Here is a 21930-nt window from a genome sequence, read left to right as displayed (position 1 = left end):
GATTTTGCCAGATGGGCTGGACCCTCCAGGCTTAGAAATCAGCGCAAAGAAAGGTTGGGGGCTGGAGTAGAAGGAGGTCACCAGAAGGCTGGTGACCTGGTGCGTTTAAGAAACAGGAAGTAATTTCATGTTCTAGGGTATTTGGAAATTATCTAGTTTTGTGTCCCTCCCCACCCGGCTCAAATATGAGCTCCTTGGGGTCAAGGTTTTGTGTTATCTTCATCTCCATCTGAACTGCTCCTGCAGGATTCAGAGGCAAGGATGTCATGGGTCCTGCCCTCAAGGGGCCTAGAGTCAAGTCTCACCTCTACCACTGACGAGCTGTGTGACCTCAGGCTGATTACGTGACCTCTCAGAGCCTTCTTCTCATCTGTCAAACGGGGATAAAATACGAGCTGCACAGGGCGATCACGACGAGGAAATGAAATAATACACGTGAGAGAGCTTTGTGAACCATAGCATATGCTGTAAAGTAATGGCAGCGTGCTTGCTAACGTGCCAGGTACTGCAGAGGGAGGGCAAGCCACAGCGAGGTTAAACAGCTGCCTTTCTTGGGCTCGTAAGTGGAGGAATCCGGACTCAAACTCGCAGCTGCCAGCTGCAGAGCCCATGGTCTTAACCACCGAGCCAGGCTGCTTGGGTGGTTTATTCTTGTGTGGGACACCATGCTAGCTCCATATTGTCTTGTGGGAGGTGGTAGGGCAAGGGTAGAGTGGATGGAAAAGACCAGGAAATATCTGCCTTCTCAACCCCTCACCCCTGATCCTGGGTCCACAGTACCTGAAGTGGGTTTAGCACTTTCTCCAAGGAACCGCATGGCTACATCAGAAAGACCGTGGGGCCTAAACTTCTTTTCTCAATCTCTTTGCCTCCTGGGTTATGCCTCCCAAGTTATGCATCCTTTAGATTGCCCTGGCAGGTGTGTGTGTGTGTGTGTGTGTGTGTGTGTGTGTATGTGTGTGTGTGAGAGACCAAAGGATGAGGGTGGGGCATATACGGTGCCTACCCTTCCACGGGCCACCTTCAAAGTGATCATCTAAAAGCCACTTAGAGGCAGCAACCATCCAGCCAAGGGGGATCACGGACATAAATGATGATGTAACAACTAGATGGACAACTAGGCAGTCATTGACATCAGTGGCTGTTAAGACTATGCAGCCACCTGGACAAATGTGTATGAGATTATTTAAAATGAGAAAAGCAGCATACAAAATTGCACAGATATCACAGTTTCAACTGTCTGAAACACATGAACAGCCGGAAAGGCATACACATAACTGATAAAAATAGTCTAACTCTTGTCATTTGCAGAAAATATTCACTTTTTTAGTTCTTACAGAGATGAAAGGGTCCACGGTAAGTGATAATTTGTAATGTTTCCAAGTCACAGATTGGTTCAGTGGTGCATTGGGGTGCCAACGGTGGATTTCTCAGTGCTGCACACACGGGTCCTGGGACAAGTCCAATTCTACAGTACCACGGGATTTTCCAAAAATGTCTCAGTAGATCTGCATTTAAGATGAAAGGTCAAGGCTTCCTAGGTGGCACGGTGGTTAAGAATCTGCCTACCAATGCACGGGACATGGGTTTGATCCCTGCTCCAGGAATATCCCACATGGCACAGAGCAACTAAGCCCGTGTGCCACAAAAAAAAAAAAAAAAAAAAAAAAAAAAGCATTAAGATGAAAGGTCAGCCCTAATGAGGTACTGCTGAGATATAAAGGTGACTATACGAAGCTTTAAAAAAAAGTCTTGATATTTTATAATACGTATTTTATTTATAATAAAATGTTTTATGTCCGAAATACTTCAAAACCAAGCACACCAAAAAATTGGGAAGAAAGTTTCCATATGGAAATTATACGAAAATATAGCTTTTTGTACAGAACTTTCAAGTAATTCACTCCTGAATCAAAAGTAGTTTGATCTTTCTGTCTTACATACTCTCATGCCCATTTTACAGATGAGGAAGGTGGAGTTCAAGGGTTTAAATAAATTGCCCAAACTCACACAGCCAGAAAGTAGCTAAGCTGAAACTGAGCCTTGCTTTGAGACTGGGTCTCATGACACCGCCCTTTCCACCCCATCATTTGACACTGTGGGGACCAAGGAATGTGGGTTTGGCTCCTGACCCCCTCCCCGGTCCTCCTGGAAGAGTCCAGTAGTGGCTGGAAGATCCAGCTGGTCCTGCAGACCAGGCTGGGGAGCAGTGACGGCCTGAATGGGGTCTGGGGAAAGGCCGTGTCCACATCTCCAGCCAGCTGGCTGTCTTTTGCCAAGAGGGAAAATGGCTTCTCAAAAACAGCAGAGGGTGGAGCTTCCACAATGTCTTGGCACCACATGGAACAAGAAATCCACATTCTGCCCTGTGTCCCGCTGAGTGACTGGTTATAAGAATGACTGCCAGCAAGATGAGGGACGACGAACTGGCCTGGACCCGCCCTTTGCAGCCCTCCTCTATCCTGGACTTCCTCACATAAATGTTAAAAAGAGAAGTTTTCAGTAGGCAGTATTGCCAGATAAAATACAGGATGCACAGTGAAATCTGAATTTCAGATAGGCTGTATGTATATTCATGTAAGTATAAATACATCCCAAGTAGTGCACGGAACATACTTATGGTAAAAATGATTAGCTATTTATCTGAACTTTAAATTTAACTTACCCTGTATTTTTCTTTGCTAAATCTGGTAACCCTATCAAGAGAGGCAGAAGGAATCTTGAAGCTGGGAGGCAGTGTACCACAGAGGAAAGGGCATTGCCAGGTCTGCTGGCCCCGGTCAGATACTCTCCCTGAGCACCCTCAGGACGCCCTGGCTTTAGAATCAGAAGGGGCTCTGGGCTTTGGAATCGGACACACCTGGATTTGAATTCAGGCTCTGTCACTTAACTAGCTCTGCAACCTTGGGTACCTGTCCCTGCTTCATTTTACTTCTCTGTCCAATGGGGCTAATAATGATCTCTATTGCATAATGCAAGCTCTTTGAGGAAAGGGTCCTTATCCACGTGCATCTCCCTACTGATACCTATAGCACTGGCGCATGGCAGGCCATTAAAAAGTGTTTATTGATGCGAGTTGCATTTATTCTAGAACTGGGCTAAAGAGATGTTGAATTAAGAACTAGGAAAGTCTTAGGAATCACTTGGTTCAGCTCCTCCAAATGAGTTTTTGAGGCCCAGAAAGGTTAAATGAGCTGCCTAAGGTCACAAAACAAATTTCGTGGAAGCAACAGGGTGGAAATGATGGCTTTTAGAGCAGGGGTCTTCCCAGGTGGGACCAGCTTCTCACCTCCGAGCCTGCTGCTTCCCCTCTGCTAGGTAGTTGCCAAGCTCCCACTGGCACTAAGTAAGTCTTTAGGTTAAGGCTCTATCCAAAGCAGATGAACCAGAACTTTCTCCTCTGCCATGGGAGCTGAATATGCCCTCCATGGCTGTCTGCCTGGCTCTGACTTTTTAAGGTGATAAATCTTGGAGACTAAATGTCGTGGAAACCAAAATGGCTTGCTCCTCTTCACTTACCATATCATTGAGCATTGGGTTTAAATTGGAAGAGAGATGAACCTCTTGGTCTGGATAAATATCTTGCATAGCAATGGACACACCAAGATGTTACTCAGAGAGGATCTGGGGGTCTAGGGAGATCATAGGGTTGGGTTCACTGCGTGGACACAGTGCACTTTCCTCCTCTGGGTGACAGTTAGGTCCATCACGTATTTCTCTGGAAGCGCAGTTAAGCCCAAGGGTAAGCTACAAAGATCCTAGCAAGGACCCCCTCGTTGGTCACACACGCACAGACAGCCAATGCCTGATGCCACCGTAGGAGAATGCTGACTATTTGTGAGCTGCAACAAGGACGACCTTGCCAGGTGGAGGGAACCCTTCGACACTCAGCTCTGTGGGCGATCCCACGCTGCCTCAGCAACCAGTAACACCCAAGGCACCATCTACCAGGCTCGTTGGTAATCTGTTCCCTCCATCTCCCTCTTTAGTCACATCCACAGAGACTCTCACAGCATCTCCTTGAAAGGAAAATCCATCGAGGCTCAAGACTTCCTCAGGAGAAGGCCTCCAGGCTCAGAGGCCATTTTAAAGCCAAGCCCAGGTTGCCCCACGAAACCCTTAGCATAGAGTGGGACAAGCACTGGGCTTGGACTCAAACCTGGGGGATGCTATGTCTTCCCTGGGGCCCCTTTTCCCATGTGAAACGAGGCGGTTGAGCCAGAAGTATTTATATCTAATATCTAGTAAGCATGATAACCAATGTGGACTGTCTGTGTCTCTGCTGTGTGTGTATGAAACAAGATGCATAAACAAATCCACACACAGCCCGAGGGAGGGAGGGCCACAGCAGATGCCCTGCCTAACTGGGCGGGGCTCCCTCCCCCTGGCCCTGTGGAACTTCATCACGGGATGTCCCTCCTTCATGGGATCACGTCTCACATATTTATTTTTCCAAACCTCCTTGGTGTCGGCAGGTAAAAGTGACTCAGAGTTTCAGGGCTGTAGGCAGCAGATGTTTTTCTTCAACAGGAAACCTGGAGGGGTGTTTTCTTTGACTGATTAAAGCTCCCTTTGCCTCAGGAGTTCTTTATAGAGACATACACATGGACGGTCTGGTTGCTCTGACACTCAAGCCTTCACCCTTCACAGCAGCGCTCTCCCTGCACTGACATGCGAGATGAAAGATGCAAGGCAGAGCCTCCCTCTCCTGCTGCTGTGGTTGCTCTGGGTGAGCGACGTACCCTCAGATTTCTAGGGGGAAAATCCTGCAAATTGGTTATTTTTAAAAAAGAACTTTAGTGTGGGAGATCACATTGTGAATGCATTTGAAGAGAAATCATTGTCTTCCATCTTCCCAGTGTTGGCCTCTTTGTAACTTTCTTGGAGACAGTCTGGCAGGAGCACACCTTTCTTTGTTGGGGAGAGCTGTGAACATGGCATTGGTGTGCCCTAGTTTGATCCTGAGTATCCGTGGAACCTGGACTGTGTGAAACACCTACTTTCCCAGCCTTCATCACCCAGTCTACAACACATATACTTGACGTCTTGGAGCAGTGTCCCACAGTAGACAAAGCAACTCTGGTGCCAGAGAGACCTGGGTTCAAAACCCATGTCCGACACTTAAAGCTGAGGGACCCAAGGTAAGTAGTTAATGTGTGTCAATCTCAGTTTCCTCATCTGTAAGATGGGGAGAGCAGTATCTCACACAGCTGGTGTGAGAATGAAATGAGATTGAAATATACAAAGGTCCAGAACTATGCCTGGTCCATTGCAGGTGCTGGCATAGGTCTTACTGGACAGGGTGAGACCTGTTTTCTCTCACGCTCACGGTGCTGCCAGGGCAGGTCAGGCTGTGCTCCATTCTCTCAGCTGGGGAATCCTCTGGTCCTTCCTGACAGGAGGGAGTAGGCCCAGGGGAAACTCTCTCCCTTCTATACCCAGGAGGGAAAGGTGATGCAGAGGCCGAAAGCCCCAGGGAGAGAAGCAGACACTTTGAGTAGATGTAGCACATGAGTCATTAAAATGATCAATTAGGTGACAGTGTTGAAACACTGACAACTAGAATATTCCACCCATGCCTGCCTCTCATTTATCCCTCAGCCTAGCAGAGTGCCTGACACCTACTAAACACTTCATAAACTTAAAAAAAAAAAAATAAGTAAAGAGAAAGTGCTCACAAAATAATCTTCATTGAAGAAATCAGAACAAAATTAGGGGCACAGGATGATTAACTAGGAAAAACTGTAACTACCTCTATGCATACGCACAGAGAAACATCGGATGGGAGCACAAATGTAGCATAGCGGGAGGAAAGCCATTTCCTTTTCCTTTTAACATTTTGAATAATGTTTTAAAGTTACTTTAGTAATACAAATTCTAAAAGTCAAGAAATAATCTTTACTCATAAAGCAACAGAAACCGGGGCAGGCAGTGTGGTGTGGTGCGGGGAGAGAAGTGGGACGTGGATGTGGGCCCCAGCCCTGTCACTTCTAGCAGATCTTCTTGGGCCAGTTAATCTCTCTGGGCCTCAGTTTCCTCAACTGTGAAAAGAGGGTAAAGACCGATGCTCCACTCACAGGGTTACTGCCAGGCTTAAACAGGGTGGTCTGCGAAAGGGGCCTGGCCATGATTACTACTCATAGTTTCCCACCATCTTTTCTGCTGGGTTTGTTACAAGTTGGCACTAACTCTAAACTTTAGCACATCATTGCTAAGTGCTGGACCTTCAACAATGGAGGATCTAAGGCATCTGCAAGAGGCAACCAACACCCTTCCAAGGGATGTAATGGCCTTAGAATCAATCTCAAGACTAGAGCCAGCTTTTAGGGGAGAGAGAGAGAGAGAGAGGGAGAAGGGGAAGGGCTCAATTAAATCCAATTGGAACAGCAGGAGGTGATAGATAGCAATGATAACTAACACAGAGTTTGCTATCCTCATCCACGTTTGTGTGGTTCCACACATGTTCTTTGTGACCAAGAGACAATTTCAGCAAAACCCAGGCATTTGGCTGGGAAAGGGAACCGCAGTGCAGCGCAGACCTTGAATACGGGTCTTGATGAGCAACTATAAGGCTTATGCCACCATCCAGCCTCCCTTCTCCTAGGCTGATGGGGAGGCATATGGAGAAGAGCTTTAGAGGTGGGAGAACACCTAGTAACCTTCCAGTCCAGGCCCTAGTTGTACCGAAAGGGAATGGAGTCTAGACGGTGCAGGGACTCACCCGGCTGTCAGGGGCACTGGGACCAGGGTCCCTGCTTCCCAGTCCAGCACTTCTCCCCGTCCCCTTGTTCCCTTTCCTCCCTCTTCCACCCCCATGGATTCCTGTGGATGAAACCCTTCTCACTAGGGGCTACAGTGCTTGTTCTTGTTTAGAAATGGGGATGTCGTGTGGTGTCCAGGGAGGAGGGAGGCCATGCAAAGAGTTTCGGCAAGTTTTCTTGAGAAAGATCACCACAGAATGTAAGTAAGTATAAGCTTTCTGACAATATGAATCAAGAATCCAAAAAATGACCATTCTCTTTGCCTCAATATTTCCATTTCTAGGAATTTATCCTTGGGAAATCATCAGAGGTGGAAAGACTGACCTGCAAAAAATGGATATCAGAGCACATACTTGCAAGAAGACTGGAAACAAGCTAAGCATACAAGAGTGGAGGGTTTCTTAGGTGAATTGTGATATACCACGCAGCATGAAAATGATGTTCTGGAATAATGGCTAGTGACCTGGGAGAAAACTCATGACATACATTAGGTTTAAAAAAGCAGGATACAACACTGTCTATGCAATATAAACTTAATTTTGTTTTTCTAAATGCTTCAGAGGGATAAGGCTGTAAAGAACTATCCCAAGTTGTAAACAATGATTATTGCTGGTTGTGTGACTAATATTTTATATTCAATACTTCTCTGGATTTTTCCTAATGAACATGAGAAAATGTTTTTATCAGATGGACATGCACTGATTTTAAACCCAGAGATAAATATCATTAAGAAGGAATTCATGTTCTCTGATACTGAGACACAGAGCTGAGAACTGCAGACATGCACAAACACCGTGACTCAGGGTGGTGGCACCTAGAGCAGACAAACTCTTGGCTGGAGTTTGAGCTCCTTAAATCCTAAACCTCCTGGAAGCCTGCAGAAGGCTCTCAGCCACAGCATGGGTCAGCTTCTCTCCCTGGACTTTCAGGACACTCATCAGCCTGATCCAAACATTTCAGCACGTGGTCCTGGTGCTTTGAGTTTTAATCCTTTTACCAAGGTAGCTGGCCTCTAAAATGCTGAAAAAACACAGCCCAGCAGCCACACCCACCTAGATCCGCAGCTGTCTTCACTAATGGATCAGCGAGAGGCCATGAGGGCAATGGAAGCTGCCTGGGGTCACGGAACAAGGAAGCACAGGAAGCCCACGCAGGGGGCATCTTGGCAGGAGATAGGGGAGCAAGAAGACGCAGCACTGGCTGGGGGAAGTGGATGGGGCTGGGAGGGCGGAGTGGGTAACCAGGGAGGAGAGAGGTCCTTGCGTTACAGCCCTGTAGGGGAAGTGCCCTCACAAAGAGGACCCCAGAAAGAAATGGCCCGATGCTGTGTAGATAGAACCACCACACAAAGATGCCCTGCAGCCCATCCACCCTCTGGCTCCCCGCCCGGGCCGCCTGTTACCTCGTTGTTGGTGCCGACGTCCAGCAGGACAGGGAGGCACTGCTGTGGGTTGACGCCTCCGCACGCCGTGTACAGGGCCAGCTTGCCCACAGGGATGCCCATGCCGTAGCAGCCCAGGTCTCCCAGGCCCAGGATGCGCTCCCCATCAGTCACCACCACAGCCTGAAAGACAAAGCAGGACGCCATCAATCAGGGACAGCTCCTCCTGCGACAAGGTGCTTGTTTGTACAGCACATCAGGCCTGCCAACTGGATGCCTACTGCCTCTGCAGCGGGGTGAAACAGCTTGTCTGGGACAAGGCCAAAGGATTCTCTCAACTGCAGGTGGCAGGTCCTTCCCCAACCCCTCCCCTTTCCAGTAGGGCTGATGAGAAACCCCACCGAGATGAGATGATGGAAAGACACAGGCCTGCATGCTGAGGTTCTGTTCCTGCAGGAACAGCTGGAGGGAACCCACATCGAGTCACTCTCCCTCAAAGAAACTAAGCAGACTCTCTCAGCTTGAGATTTGGGGTGGGGGATGGGGAGGGAAGGGCGGAATGAAAGGAGAAGATAAAACAAGTGTTTATGTTGCTACTACAGCCCCAGGGTTTAGAGACCCATATAAGTGCTCTCTGCCCTGTTCCTGGGGTATAATAAATCCAATCTGCAAAAAACAGAGCTCCTCATGACATCTGCTAGGGTCATTATTCCACATGAAACCAGGAGGGTTCTCAAGCTGTACTGGGATTATCTTTGTGTTTTGCAAATAATCACGGAAGGCATAGTAGGTACTAGACATAGTACTACTTCAAGGCTAGCCTACTGTGAATTAACAGATGCTGAGAGCTGATGGTGATGACAGAAATAATCGTATGACCATGATGGCTATTCATTTCCTCATTCATTCATTTAATACATCTTTATGAGACACCTATTTTGCAAAAGACACTGGTGCCAAATCCTGGGGGAAGGAGCTTCATTTTGCTCATCTATAAAAACAAGAATGTGTGATCCTAGCCCTTTAAAGGATTTTTAATGGGGAAAAGAGAGATGGAATGTATATATTTATACTGACTCTGGGGGGAAAGTGTGAGGGCAGCAGAACAGCTCCAGGGCAGCAGAGATGGAGAGAAGGGAGAGGTATTTCCTGTAGGGTGACCCTTCTTAGATGAGGGGACGCATGTGTCAGACCTTGGACAGGTGGGGGTTATCCATTAGGGGTGCAGGTGGGGAGAAAGGCATTTGATGCAAAAGGAAATTAAGGTTCAGGATAGAAGTAAGTGTGTGTGTGTGTGTGTGTGTGTCGGGGTGGGGGTGGGGTGTAGGCTGTGTGTGTGTAGGTTCTGGTCCCATGAAAGGAGAGAATGGAAAGTCTGGCAGGAGTCAGACTGTGAAGGGCCCTGAATGTCAGGCCAAGGAGAACCCGTCAGGGTGATAGTGAAGTTGTTTATAAGTCCCTCAAACTTGCTTCCCAGCACTGGTTCCCTCCACCTCTAAATGAGTGGGGTTTACAGGGCCACCCATCCCTCCACTGGAACCAGCTTTGGGTCAGGACTTAGGACCAGCTCTGAGCTGTGGACGTCCTGGTTGGCCCCAAGCATGGTGTCCATGGGCAGCATAGGGGCCAGTTTACTCCACGTGGGTACCGTGCTGGGACCAGGGATAAAGAGATGAAGACGCAGTCCCGCCGGGAAGGGTTGATGATCCAGCGCCCACAGGCTCCGTGGACTCTTGTCTCTCCCAGGGTGAGAGCACACAGGGCTGTGCTGCCTTTTGGTAGAACCAGGTGCAGAGATTCTTGAAGACACCCCTCCACTTCTGGAAAAGGGCCTCCAGAGAGTGCAGCAGACCCATGAAGATGGTGCTGTCCCCCTTAGATTGGTTTGCTGCCTCCAGGGCGAGTGCCCTACGTCTCACCTGATCCTCCCCTGCCCTGGCAGGGAGGCCCGTCTGGGATGGTTATCCCCGTTTCACGTGTGAGCACAGTGAAGCTCCTGGACCTTCACGTTCTGTACATATTTGTTAAGTATCAGCCACACGCCAGGCACTGTGCTGGATGTTTCCATATCAGTTATCTTAGAAATATTAGAGGACTTACCAAGGGCACCTTGCTTGTGTATGTGGCAAGCTGAGATTCTACTCAGGCTTTGGGTACCGGGTTCAGGGCTCCTTCTACCACTCTGTTCAGCAGGGAAAAGCACCAGTGCTCTTGGCAAAGTCCCGCCCCACCTCGGTGCCACGCTCTCTGCAGCCTGCCTCTGACCTCCTCCTGCCAGCTCTCCCCTGGGGCCTGTGCCTTTATGCTGCCCCTGGGTGTCCAGACTCTGGGCATTTCTCTACCAATCAAAGCCTCCTTAGTTTGCTTCTCATTCTCTAAGATTTTGTCTCTGCTGAGGGGCAGCGAGTGACACAGAGTTCAACAGAGGAAGTCAGCTATGACTCCAGGATGTTCTCCCTACAACTCTGGGGCCTTTTAAGATGGTGGGGCGGGGAGGGAGTTAGTCCAGTGATTAAGACTCTGCACTCCCAATGCGGGGGGCACGGGTTCGATCCCTGGTTGCAGAGCTAAGATACCATACATTGCGCGGCTTGGCTGAAAAAAGAAAAAATTTGGTAGCAGGGCTCTGCAGGGCCACCCTCCGAGCCTGGGAATGTCCGAGGGCGCTCGACCGCATGCCTGACTCCTCCTAGGGAATGTCTCACCTCCATCTGTCATCCATTCTCAATCCTGTTGTGCTAACGGTTGCATTATTGCAACGGCTTCACAAGCAGACTCAAAGGCCTTTAGTGACTTCTAACTGTCCATGAAAGAGTCCAAGAGGCTTATCTCTTTAATGACAGGAACTCCGCATACCTTCTGAAACATCTCTGGTTACTCATCTACAAACAATTGCCCCCTCTAGCCAAACTGGCCTCACTCGGGCCAGACACACTCTGAATTCACCTATAACCTCTCACCTCTCAGTCTCTATATTCCTCTCTTCCTGCTCTTTCTCCAGCAGTGCAAATACTCCTCATTACAGCCCAATGTGACTTCTCCTAGCACTTGCTGCATCTGCCTGGCCTGCTCACCCTTCCCGTCTGCCTGCCTGCCTGCTGCAAACATTTATGAAGTACCTACTGCTTGCCAAGCCCTGCGTAAGGTCCAATTTAAACACAGCCAATAAATAAATAAATAAATAAATATTTCAAAAAAAAGAATAAAAACCTGATGGTGATAGCATCGGGGTTCTTATTTAACATTAAAAAAAAAATGCACATTTAATCTCTCCAAGCAACCTAAAGGTTAGTGGCAGGGCTTTTGGCGTCTGATAACCAGTATTTGGATCTAGGCTCCTTGCTAACACACCATATGTAATCTTGGATCAATAGATCACTTTTCTGAGTTTTAATTTTCCATAAAATGAGAACAATAATAATATCCAACTTGCCAGGCTGTTGTAAAGATGAAAGAATGTGTCTCGCTTTAACCAGGTACCTTGTATAAAGTAAAGGATTGGCAAATGGTCGCTGCTCGTATGATTATATTGACAATTATTATTTGGGGCAAAGATTACATATTAGAATTTTTAATTGTTTCACCTCTCTTTAGTTCAGCCTCACCACAGAAAGGCCATGCAACAATGATCTGTTAAATGAGTGAACGAAAAGGAAACCAAGGGGAAACCCTGGCAGCTTTTAAGAAAGTCTGGCCACGCGAAACTCAACAGCATTCTAACCTTGACACTGTCATTCATTCCAATGGCAAAGAAGTCATTTCTCAGCAAACACAGCTAACTGTCTGCCAGACATTGCCACTTGGATGTCCAGTAGTCCTCTCAAATTCCCCAAGTCCTTAACCAAATGAGTCTGTTTTTCCCTTTTTCTCCTTTTCAACTTTCCACTTCTGCTGTCCTCTCTACCTCTGTTACCTCCCATCTCCCAGGCGCAGAACTGTCCACCCTGCTTTGACTTCTTCTCTCTGCCATCAGTCAGCCACAGCTAACCGGTCACCAAATTCTGCTGACTTGACCTGCTCTGTATTTTTCTCATCTGTTCCATGATCTTCATCCCCATTGCTAACCTTAGCCCAGATCATCCACTTCTCACTTGACCACTTTAGCATCTCCTAAGTGGTCTTTCTACACTTGGAGTCTCCCTATCCCATTGCACTTTTCCAAAGCATGCCCAGATTTATCACTTTCTTGCCCCCAAACCTCCAACGACTCCTGATGCCTATAAAATAAAGCTCAAACATCTTCAATGGACATTGAAGGCCTTCTGTGGTCTACACCCAATCTGCTCTTTGAATTTCCCCTTTATCCACTCCATGCTCCATCCAAACTGAAATACTGCTAATCTTGTATAAGGTTTGTACTTAACTACACGCCATTTTATACCTTAATCCCTATATCTCCTTGATTCAAATCCTACCATCCTTGCATGTTTCAAGGAAGAGCTCAAAAGGCACTTTCCTCCATGAAGCTTCCCTTCTGGAAGTTATCATCACTCCCTCCTCTGAATTCCTATGGCATTTTTATCTTCCAGGGCACCTAACCCTTTCTTCCTTGTATTATAGTTATATCTATTTCCTTGTCTTTCGTAACAACTGTGTAAGGACAAGTAAAGGATCTTGTCCTCTAGCACTTAGCTTGGGGCCTGCCATGTGATATGAGCTCAGTAAATGATGGACAGTGTGATAGATCCAACCCAGAGTGCAAAGGCTCTTTTCCATGGGACTGAATTCAGACTGACGTAGACGAACAAGTTCAGAGAGTGATGCTGCATCTTATTTTTCACGACATCAGTGGAGCTGGGGCTGGATGTCAAAGGCTCCAGCCCCAGCTCCGCTGAAGGGGAGCAGAAGGAGTCAAAGGCTGAGGGCAAACTCGAGCAGCACCCTTGGGTTTTGCAGAAATAGAGTCACAGATACAGAAAACAAAGTTATGGTTACCAGGGGGAACGGACGGGGGAGGGATAAATTGGGAGATTGAGATTGACATATACACACAACTACATATAAAGTCGACAACTGGTAAGAACCTACTTTATAGCACAGGGAACCTCTACTCAATACTCGGCAATGGCTTGTATGGGAAAAGAATCCAAAAAAGAGTGGGTATGTGTATACCTGATTCACTTTGCTGTACACCTGAAACTAACACAACATTGTAAATCAACTATACTCCAATTAAAAAAAAAAAGAATCCTGGGACTTTAGAGCCCAGCAACAGCGACCAGTGAACTACAGGATCACAGTTTCCTTGTTTGGATGGCTTTTACAACTCATAACCTCTCTGTATTTCACATGACGAGAAGGAAGGAGACTCAGATGACTAGGGGTGGTGTGTCACATTCTTCCTCTGTCCTCCTAGCTTCTGACTTACTGTCCACCTCCTTCAGCCTGGGTGGAGGCAATGGGGCTGACCCAAGACCGCTCTGAGGATCACGTGTCCTTGTCTGCTCTGGCTCTGGTTTCCCTGGACTTGGAGCTCTGGGCACGGGCTGCCCACAGCACTCTGTGCGAGGCCCTCTCCTTCCTCCTCTGCCTGTTTTCTCCTTCCCACTCATCCTTCCCTTTCCTGCTCCTCTTCCTCCTCTTTTCTCTGTCTCCACAACATAAATAATGCACAGTTGTGGTTTCAAATCTCGGGTCCATCCCTCACGAGCAAAGCTGAGCTGACCTCTCAGCTTCCTTGCCTATAAGATGGGGAGGATGATAATCCCTGCCTCTTGGAGGCTCACTGGGAGAGGCCAGTGAGTTCGTCTGAATGCTGGGGAGGTGGATGTGGTGCCGTGCCGCCCAGATTCCCCTTTAAGGAAGGAAGGGGCTACTCCCCCAGTCGTACCCTCACCTACGAGCCCACTTTGGGATTTTCCTCAACCGAAGAGAGCCATCTTGACCAAAGTCACACCTTGTTCCCAGGGCGGCAGCCCACAACCAATGGGTGCAGGGGTACCAAGGCCCAGATCCCCCTGGCCCCACTCGGGATGACTGCGAAGGGCCATCGCTGCTCCTGAGCCTCCCTGTGCACTCAGATGGGTCTTCTGGGGGCCCCCACTCGGCCCAACCTTTCCCGCTTCTCTGTCCTGCTTCCTTTCCTTCTAGAGGTGTTGATCCCAAGAGCATTCCCTAATATGCTGATCTCCATTTCAGAGACTGTTTCCCAGGAAATGCAGCTTCTGAGACTGAGTGGGGTTTCACCTATGGTGGGCATGTGCCTGACAGGCGGGTACTCGGCACTAACACCTGGTCCAAGTTTAAAGGTTCAAGTGGCTGGTGCCCAGAGGCAGGGTTGGCTCCAGTACTCAGCCGCCTCTCGACACCTGCTCCCCAGAGCTGTTGGGAGAGGGATGAAGAAGAGATTTAGGAGCTTGGGAAAGTTTTGGGGAAGGAGGCTGTTCTGAGCTGAGAGCCTTCTTCCTGGCTCCGGGCAATGGCCGCTGTGGGAAAGAGCCAGAAGAGCCGTTCTCACTCCCCTTTGTGATTTACGCTGGACGGCTCTTGGGGGGGGGCAGGCTGCCCCCTCCTCTGAGCAAGAGGGGCCCACAAAACTTCATGTTCCCCCCAGCCCTGGGCTTTGACCTCACTTTCCTCACAGCCTGTTCCTCTTATGGCTCCGTCTGCAGTTCTGCTTTCTGGCTGGGAAACCGCAGAAAGTCATCTTTTATCTTCTGAGTTGCTTCAGAAGCTTCTCTGAACCTCCCCTCCAGGCAAGCAGCCAACAACATCCGGGTCCAAAGATACCTGTACCTTGAAAAACTCTGCCTCCCCTACTCAGCTGCTGGGGAAGCGACGGCTCAGCCGGAGGGCTCTGGGCGGCATCAACAGTTACTCGTGGGCGACTGGGCATCCCTTAACATCAGCTTGCTCATTGGAGAAAAGACACGCCCCACCTACCCCTCCTCCAGGATCCATCAGGGGGGCTTCAGAAGTACTCCTTACTCCACTCTGATCACAGTGGGAAAATCGAATGAAACAGTGAAGGGGAGTCTCCACTAGCACCCAAGTACAATGAGAGGGATACTAAGCAGCGATTCCCTACTTAGGAAAGCAGTTCGTCATCTCCTCTTTTAAAGACAACTGGAGAAAAAACACCAATAAACAAGGAAAACTGTGGCTTAGAACATTCTGAACCGTTGAAAGGGCAGCCCTGGGGTGAGAGGGAAGGACCCTCCAGAGAAAGGCTGGTGATGGGGCAGGGTGGGGACTAAGGGTAACCTGATCAGTCCTATTTGACTCATACACATGACAAACTATAGATGCAATATTCCGAGCTCCTGGTTTTTCTAGAGAAGTCAGAAATCTAGGGTTTTTGGTTTTTTTCCAGTGACATCTCCTAATTTTACAATGTTGTCCACAAATTCAAAATGTTCAAAAACCACTTTAAATCAAACATGTCTAGGGACCAAATCAACTAGCTGCCCTTTTGTGGTCTGTGGTTCTCATGTAACCCACCTCCTTCCCCCCGCCCCCTTAGGTGTCTGCAGTCTCTTCCCTGCCCTGCTGTGTGTGCTACAGCTACCTCGTCCACCTCCAGCAGTGACAACGTTCATTCAAGTGTCCTTCAGTGTTGTACAGACTTTCTCATAGTTAATCTTCACAATTTCCTGTTGTGAGATCAGAGAGGTTATCAGCACACACAGCAGGTAAGTGGAAGATGCAAGACCAGAACTCCGGTCTGTCTGGTTGCAAAGCCAGAGCTGACTCTTCTACATAGTTTCTGAGACTGACCTCTGGGTTCCTCCAAAGTGAAACAGGAGCACAGAGTGGAGGGGAAGAGGCATTCACCCCAGGCATTCACCCGTCCACTTTGGGGGTACCACAGGGTAAGTGGTCAGCCAGTCACCCTGTTTGCTTCTCATCTCCAGGCTCCTCTCTTGAGCAGCACAGACAGTCTACTGTAATCGTTTCTAGGTCAGTTTCTTTAACTAGTCTGCAAGCTCCTTGAGGTTGGGCCTGCACACCTTCTTTATCCCTGAACCCCCAGGGAACTCTTATAGGATAGACTTTACTAAATGGCTGTTGAACACAACTGAATTAGGTGCACTGGCCCGATATACTCGTGTAACTTAAGGCTCTGGATGCTTCTCCTTGTTTAGGGCCTGTCGAGTTCCACCTCTTCCAGGATGACCCTAAAGCCCCCGTTTCTCTTCCTCTAAAATCACAACAGATGCTGTCTCCATCTCTCTGGTGATTAGCACTTACAACTTAGAAGATTCTTAAAATATGTTGGTTGAAGTCCATGGATACTTAGCAACTCAGTTTCTATTTTGATTTCCCAATCAGAGTGAAGCAATTTGGGTTGGGGTCTGTGTTTTTCTCATTCTACATTCCTCAAAGCAGAGCCCTGGGTGAAGTTTTGTAAGTTCTGCCCCGACAAACAGAGTGATGGGAACCCGAAACCCAGTCCATGAGCCCCTTACCGAGGCCCTGTGCCAGCCTGGAGGAAGGAGCACGTTTTTCTTACTGGTGAAGAGGGGTTGTCTTTTTGTCTTACTTTTTAATTCCTTGTAGTTTGCACAGAGGCACCGTATATGTTAGTGCAGATCCCATCTCCCTGCTCCTGGCACAGGGCCTGATACCTGAAAGATGTTTATCATGTCCATCTGCTGAGGTCATTCAACTCAGCAAGCATCTATTGAGTGCCTACTGTGGACAAGTTTCGCCATGGCTGAACTGTCCAGGAAGGAGGAAAGATTAGTCAGTAGGACCTCAGAGCAAGTCCACATAGGGCAGGCTGGAGTTAACTTCCCATCGAGTGAGCTGGCTTCCCTTAATGTGCTCAAGATTTTATTATAGATTCATTCTAGTCACACCCTGGAAACTTGCTTCTTCTGGGACTGGGAAAAACTTGCAGGGCCAAGGACTGCATGTAACTAGACTCTAAGCAGACAAGTAGGAAAGAAAATCACAAAGCACAGTACACCCAGACAGAGATGTACAAATTCAGATCTTCACTGAGGCCAGGACTGGAGTCCAAGGGCCCCGGCTTTGGCCCAGGCCTGGCTCCCGAGAGCCAAGGTCCTGCCCCATTGGCTCTGGTTCTTTTATTTTTATTTCTTTAAGCTCTTTACTGGAATATAATTTCTTTACACTGTTGTGCCAGTTTTTGCTGTACACCCAAGTGAATCAGCTGTATTTACATATATATCCTCATATCCCCTCCCTCTCGCGACTCCCTCCCACCCTTCCTATCTTAGCCCTCTAAGTCATCACCCATCATTAAGTTGATCTCCCTGTGTTATGCAGCAACTTCCCAATAGCTATCTATTTTACAATTGGTAGTGTATATATGTCAATGATACTCTCTTACTTTGTTCCAGCTTCCCCTTCATCCCCCACCCCGTGTCCTCAAGTCTGTTCTCTACACCTGCATCTTTATTCTTGTCCTGTCACTGGGTTCATCAGTACCATTTTTTTAGATTCCGTATATATGAGTTAGCATAAGGTACTTGTTTTTCTCTTTCTGGCTTACTTCACTCTGTATGACAGTCTCTAGGTCCATCCACCTCACTACAAATAACTCAATTTCATTCCTTTTTATGGCTGAGTAATATTCCACTGTATGTATATATGTGCCATATCTTCTTTATCCATTCATCTGTTGGTGGGCATTTAGGTTGCTTCCATGTCCTGGCTATTGTAAATAGTGCTGCAATAAACATTATGGTACATGTTTCTTTTTGGATTATGGTTTTCTCTGGGTATATGCCCAGTAGTGCGATTTCTGGGTCATATGGTAGTTCCACTTTTAGTTTTTTAAGGAACCTCCATACTGTTTTCCATAGTGGCTGCACCAATTTACATTCCCACCAACTGTGCAGGAGGGTTCCCTTTTCTCCACACCCTCTCCAGCATTTACTGTTTCTAGATGTTTTGATGATGGCCATTCTGACCGGTGTGAGGTGATACCTCATTGTGGCTTTGTCTTACATTTCTCTAATAATTAGTGATGTTGAATGGCTCTGGTTCTGAATGCTACCAGGTTCCTGAGAGGGCCAGAAGTGGGTGGGACACAAAGAGAGGTAGGTAGAGAGAAGCTGTACTCAGTGCCTGGTGGAGGGAGGTAGCCCAGGAAACAGGCAGGGATGGAGGGAGGGAGGGCCTGAGAGCAAACAACTCTCAGCCTCCCAGCGTGACCCCAAGAGCTACATATACTGGGCTTGGTCAGCTCCATCCCCTGCCCTGCTCTTGTGCCAGAAATGCCCTCACTGGCAGCCAGCAGGTGTTCTGTATTTTTGCTTCACCCATCTGTTTGCAGAAGTGACAAGGATCTTGGAATCCAGAGTCCCTGAAACTCTTCCACAGACGTCCCCATGACAGGAGGAGATCTGGGGACACAGCCAGAGGCTAACATGTTTCTACAAAGCTGCACCAATTTTGTGTTCTATATTATATACTGTTTTTATATATAAAAAAGTTTTCTCCTTAAATGTTTCAAGTAAAATTGATGCTCCAGGAAACAGTGCCAGGTTCATTTTGTCACTCTGCATATACATCCCCCCTGCCCCGCCCCCCCCCCCAACACATGCACTGCTGTGTACACCCAGGTGTGAAGACATTGCTGATCATAAACCTTTTCTCTTGGGGCAGAATGTCCCTGCCCTCCATCCTGGTCCCACCAATGCCTGACTGTCCAAACTCTACCCCTCAACTCAAGGCCTTGCTCCAATGTCACCTCTTCCATGAAGTCTTCCCAGATCCCCTTCAGGTTAAAAGTAATCTTTGCCTCCTTGCCCACCCCAGCTCTTCTGTGTGCCTTGTTTATCCCTGATCAAGTTTCACCTGTTAGTCTTTTGTGTCTCTGTCCTATTTTCCTCATGAAAAGTCAGCTACTTGAGAAAAGGGTCTAAGCTGGATTCTTCCCTGAATCTACTGTGGACACTGGCTGTGTATATTCAGCAGGTACTCAATAACGCACTACTACGACTACAGCTACGACTCCTAGTAGTCGTAGTAGTAATAATAATAATAATAAAAGGACAGTTTCACATGGGTGCCTGGTTAATGCAAACCTTTGCCCCGTGGTGCATCTGCGCTTGGCTCTAACTGAGCTATGGTCTGGGCCTGGGGAAGGCATGCAGTGTCTTGCCCTCCGTGTTGTAATAGCCCATTTTATAGCTAAGAATGACTAATCCAGGCTGAAAGGATTCATCCAACAATAGAGCAATATCAGAGAAAAGAGGATCATACCTTAATAGTCTCTTCCGGCCAAGAGTTCAGCATTGTTGCAAGATGGCCTTTGTCGTGAATGGTGATAAACAGCCCACTAGGAAAAAAGAAAATAACACATACACATGGAGAAACCAGTCAGACTAGGAACAGAGTGAAGACCACAAGTACTGTGTATCACTGCATCACTTAATTTTGACCACAGACCTGGGCAAAAGGGATCCCTACCCAAAGCCCCCACAACGTAGAGGGCCTTGCTCTGGTTTTCCTCCAGCTGTGCCGCTCCACAGGGCAGAGAGGTCCGCCGGGCCGACGGGTGGACCCGCCTGGAGCTTGCACCTTCTTTCCTCCCTCTGGACCAGGCACACAGGACTCCAGAATTTTCTGCCTGAGTGGCCCCCAGGCTGCTTTCAGGGACTGTGGGGGCCTCTTCTCTGGGTCCTGCCTTCCAAGTGCAGACCACATTGCAGTGGGTGGGTCCCTAAGCCTGGGGCCGTGACTGGAACTTGGAAGTGTGGGTTGTGATGTCCAGGCACAAGTACACATGGCCCCTTGCAGTGAGGGATGGAGTTGGGGACAGGAAGAGGGGTGGGCTGCCAGTTATGAGTCAGTTTCCTCTGCACCACTAGCGTCTGAGAATTCTAAATTAACTTGGCCTTCCAGACCATGATGAAGGTATACTTGTAAAGGTAGGAGGGTGAAACATACTTTACTTAACAGTTTATTAGCTTGACTTAGAACTTTGAATGTTTAGACCTAGGTCTCTAGATCTGAATCTTCTGCCCTGGAATCAACGGTGAGAGAATACGTGTACCTGGCGAGGGGAGGTGGGGAGCGGTGCAGAGGACGGCATGTGGTTTGTACCACTTCCTTTTTTCATTGTAAATATTTTTTTGGCCGTGCCACACAGCATGTGGGATCTTAGTTGCCCGACCAGGGATCGAACCCGTGCCCCCTGCAGTGGAAGTGCAGAGTCTTAACCACTGGACCACCAGGGAATTTCCCTTCTTTTCATTTTTCTTGTCCAATGCACCCGAGAGAGAGGCTCTTTTGACTTGTGAAGTGCCCAGGGCCAAATACTCCGTTTTGCCAGCATGAGGGGGTGGGGGAGGTGTAGGAGAACAGTTCTCCATTCTACTTGCCCTGGCTAAATCAGAGAGCACGCCCAAAAGACGGCTGTCACGGCTTCATGAGGTGCTTGAATTTTGTGACCCATTATTTAAGCTATGCCCTCATCAATACAGTAAACACCCGTGGCCCTGCTCTTTGGTCTCACCAGTCTTGTAAAACCCTCACCCTTCAGGAGACCCACTTTCTACTCCCTGGGCATCTCCACCAGGCAGCTGAAGGCAGATGGAGACAATCCTACCGCAGGGCAGACCGATCGGCACCACCTCCAGGCATCACTGTTCACCCACACCGTCGCTCCGTGCTGACCAGCCTCTCTGCCTGCAGCGTTCCTCTGGTCAGAAGTCACCCTTTTCAGCCTTCGCAAAGACTTTTCAAACGTCTCTGTTCTCAGAACTCCAACTGCCTCATCTTTCCCCCGGCTGCCCCAGTGACTATGTCTTCAATGCCACAGGAAGCATCTCTGTCAGTTTTCCATCAGCGAATCTACACACTGCTGCATCCACAGCCAAGCGCTTCCTTCCTCCTGTTCCAACAAAAATTACAGAGCCTCACATTGTTCACTATCCCTCCTGCCTTGCTCTGTCTCTCTCAATCTCTCACTCTGCTAGATTTTCCATATTTTCCATCAGCCCTCAAATATGCCCAAGTCTGTCATCTTGAAAACTTCTGGTTTCTGGTAGTAACAGACTCACTTGGACAGAATAACATTTCTTCAGATAACAATGATGAAATGGTTAATTGTTGAACAATTAATGTTATTGTTGTGTTATAAAAATTATTTTTAAATTAAGGCAATGGAAGTTGGCCCCAAACAGGTAGAAACTGGACAGCAATCTACCTTTGGAAGCAGGAATTACACCCTTTGAGATCTGCAAATTTGCAGCTTTTGTCTGAGGGCAGTCTAATCTGCAAGCAACTTGGAGCAGCAAAAAGCCAAAGTCTTAGGTGTCAGGAGCTGGAAGAGTAGTAAGGAAGTGAAGGGGAAAGTTCTGGAAGGGAAGGAGACACAGAGAGGATGAACTTCCAAGTCTGTGTGTAAAATCTGCCCAAGTCACCGGCTGACCATTCAGCTATGCATACCCAAGGGCCTGGCAAAAAAAAAAAAAAAAAAAATTGCTGGACGGTGAAAGAACCCAGCAGAGATTTCTGTTGCTGTAGATCAGTAGGGACAGAGTCTGGAATTTGAGTCCAGCCAAGTTAACTCCTTCCTGGAACAAAAATTACTCTTCTGAGGAACAAAACAATGCAGAGTTCACAGAATCCATGGTACAGAGAGGTCCATTATAATATTCTGCTTACATATACGTTAGACATTTTCCATAATAAAAAATTTAAACAAAATAAAACAAGTGAAATACTACTGAACTCCAAACTACTCTTGACTTCCACATTGCTTGCCAAGACTGTTCTTTCTCTCTCCTCTCTTCCATAGCCCACTTCTTGAAAGCATTGCCTGCATTCTCCACCTCCACCTGTCATCTTCCACTGAAACATGTCTTT

The 21930-nt window shown here is 47.9% G+C and overlaps 1 protein-coding gene across 4 annotated transcripts in view; it reads right to left on the bottom strand.

Annotated features, from left to right (window-relative positions):
• Positions 1-21930, bottom strand: part of ME3 (malic enzyme 3) — a 180206-nt gene that overhangs the window by 46553 nt on the left and 111723 nt on the right. For all 4 annotated transcript variants that reach the window (XM_057750048.1, XM_057750051.1, XM_057750049.1 and 1 more), the window contains 2 exons: positions 19321-19396; positions 8164-8325 (listed from right to left, as the gene is read on the bottom strand). In XM_057750048.1, the coding sequence (XP_057606031.1) occupies positions 8164-8325; positions 19321-19396 (238 nt within the window). The remainder of the gene's footprint in view (positions 1-8163; positions 8326-19320; positions 19397-21930) is intronic.

The sequence above is a fragment of the Hippopotamus amphibius genome, chromosome 9, assembly GCF_030028045.1.
Source record: "Hippopotamus amphibius kiboko isolate mHipAmp2 chromosome 9, mHipAmp2.hap2, whole genome shotgun sequence".
Lineage (NCBI taxonomy): Eukaryota > Metazoa > Chordata > Mammalia > Artiodactyla > Hippopotamidae > Hippopotamus > Hippopotamus amphibius.
This window is presented reverse-complemented; position numbering and strand designations above follow the sequence as displayed.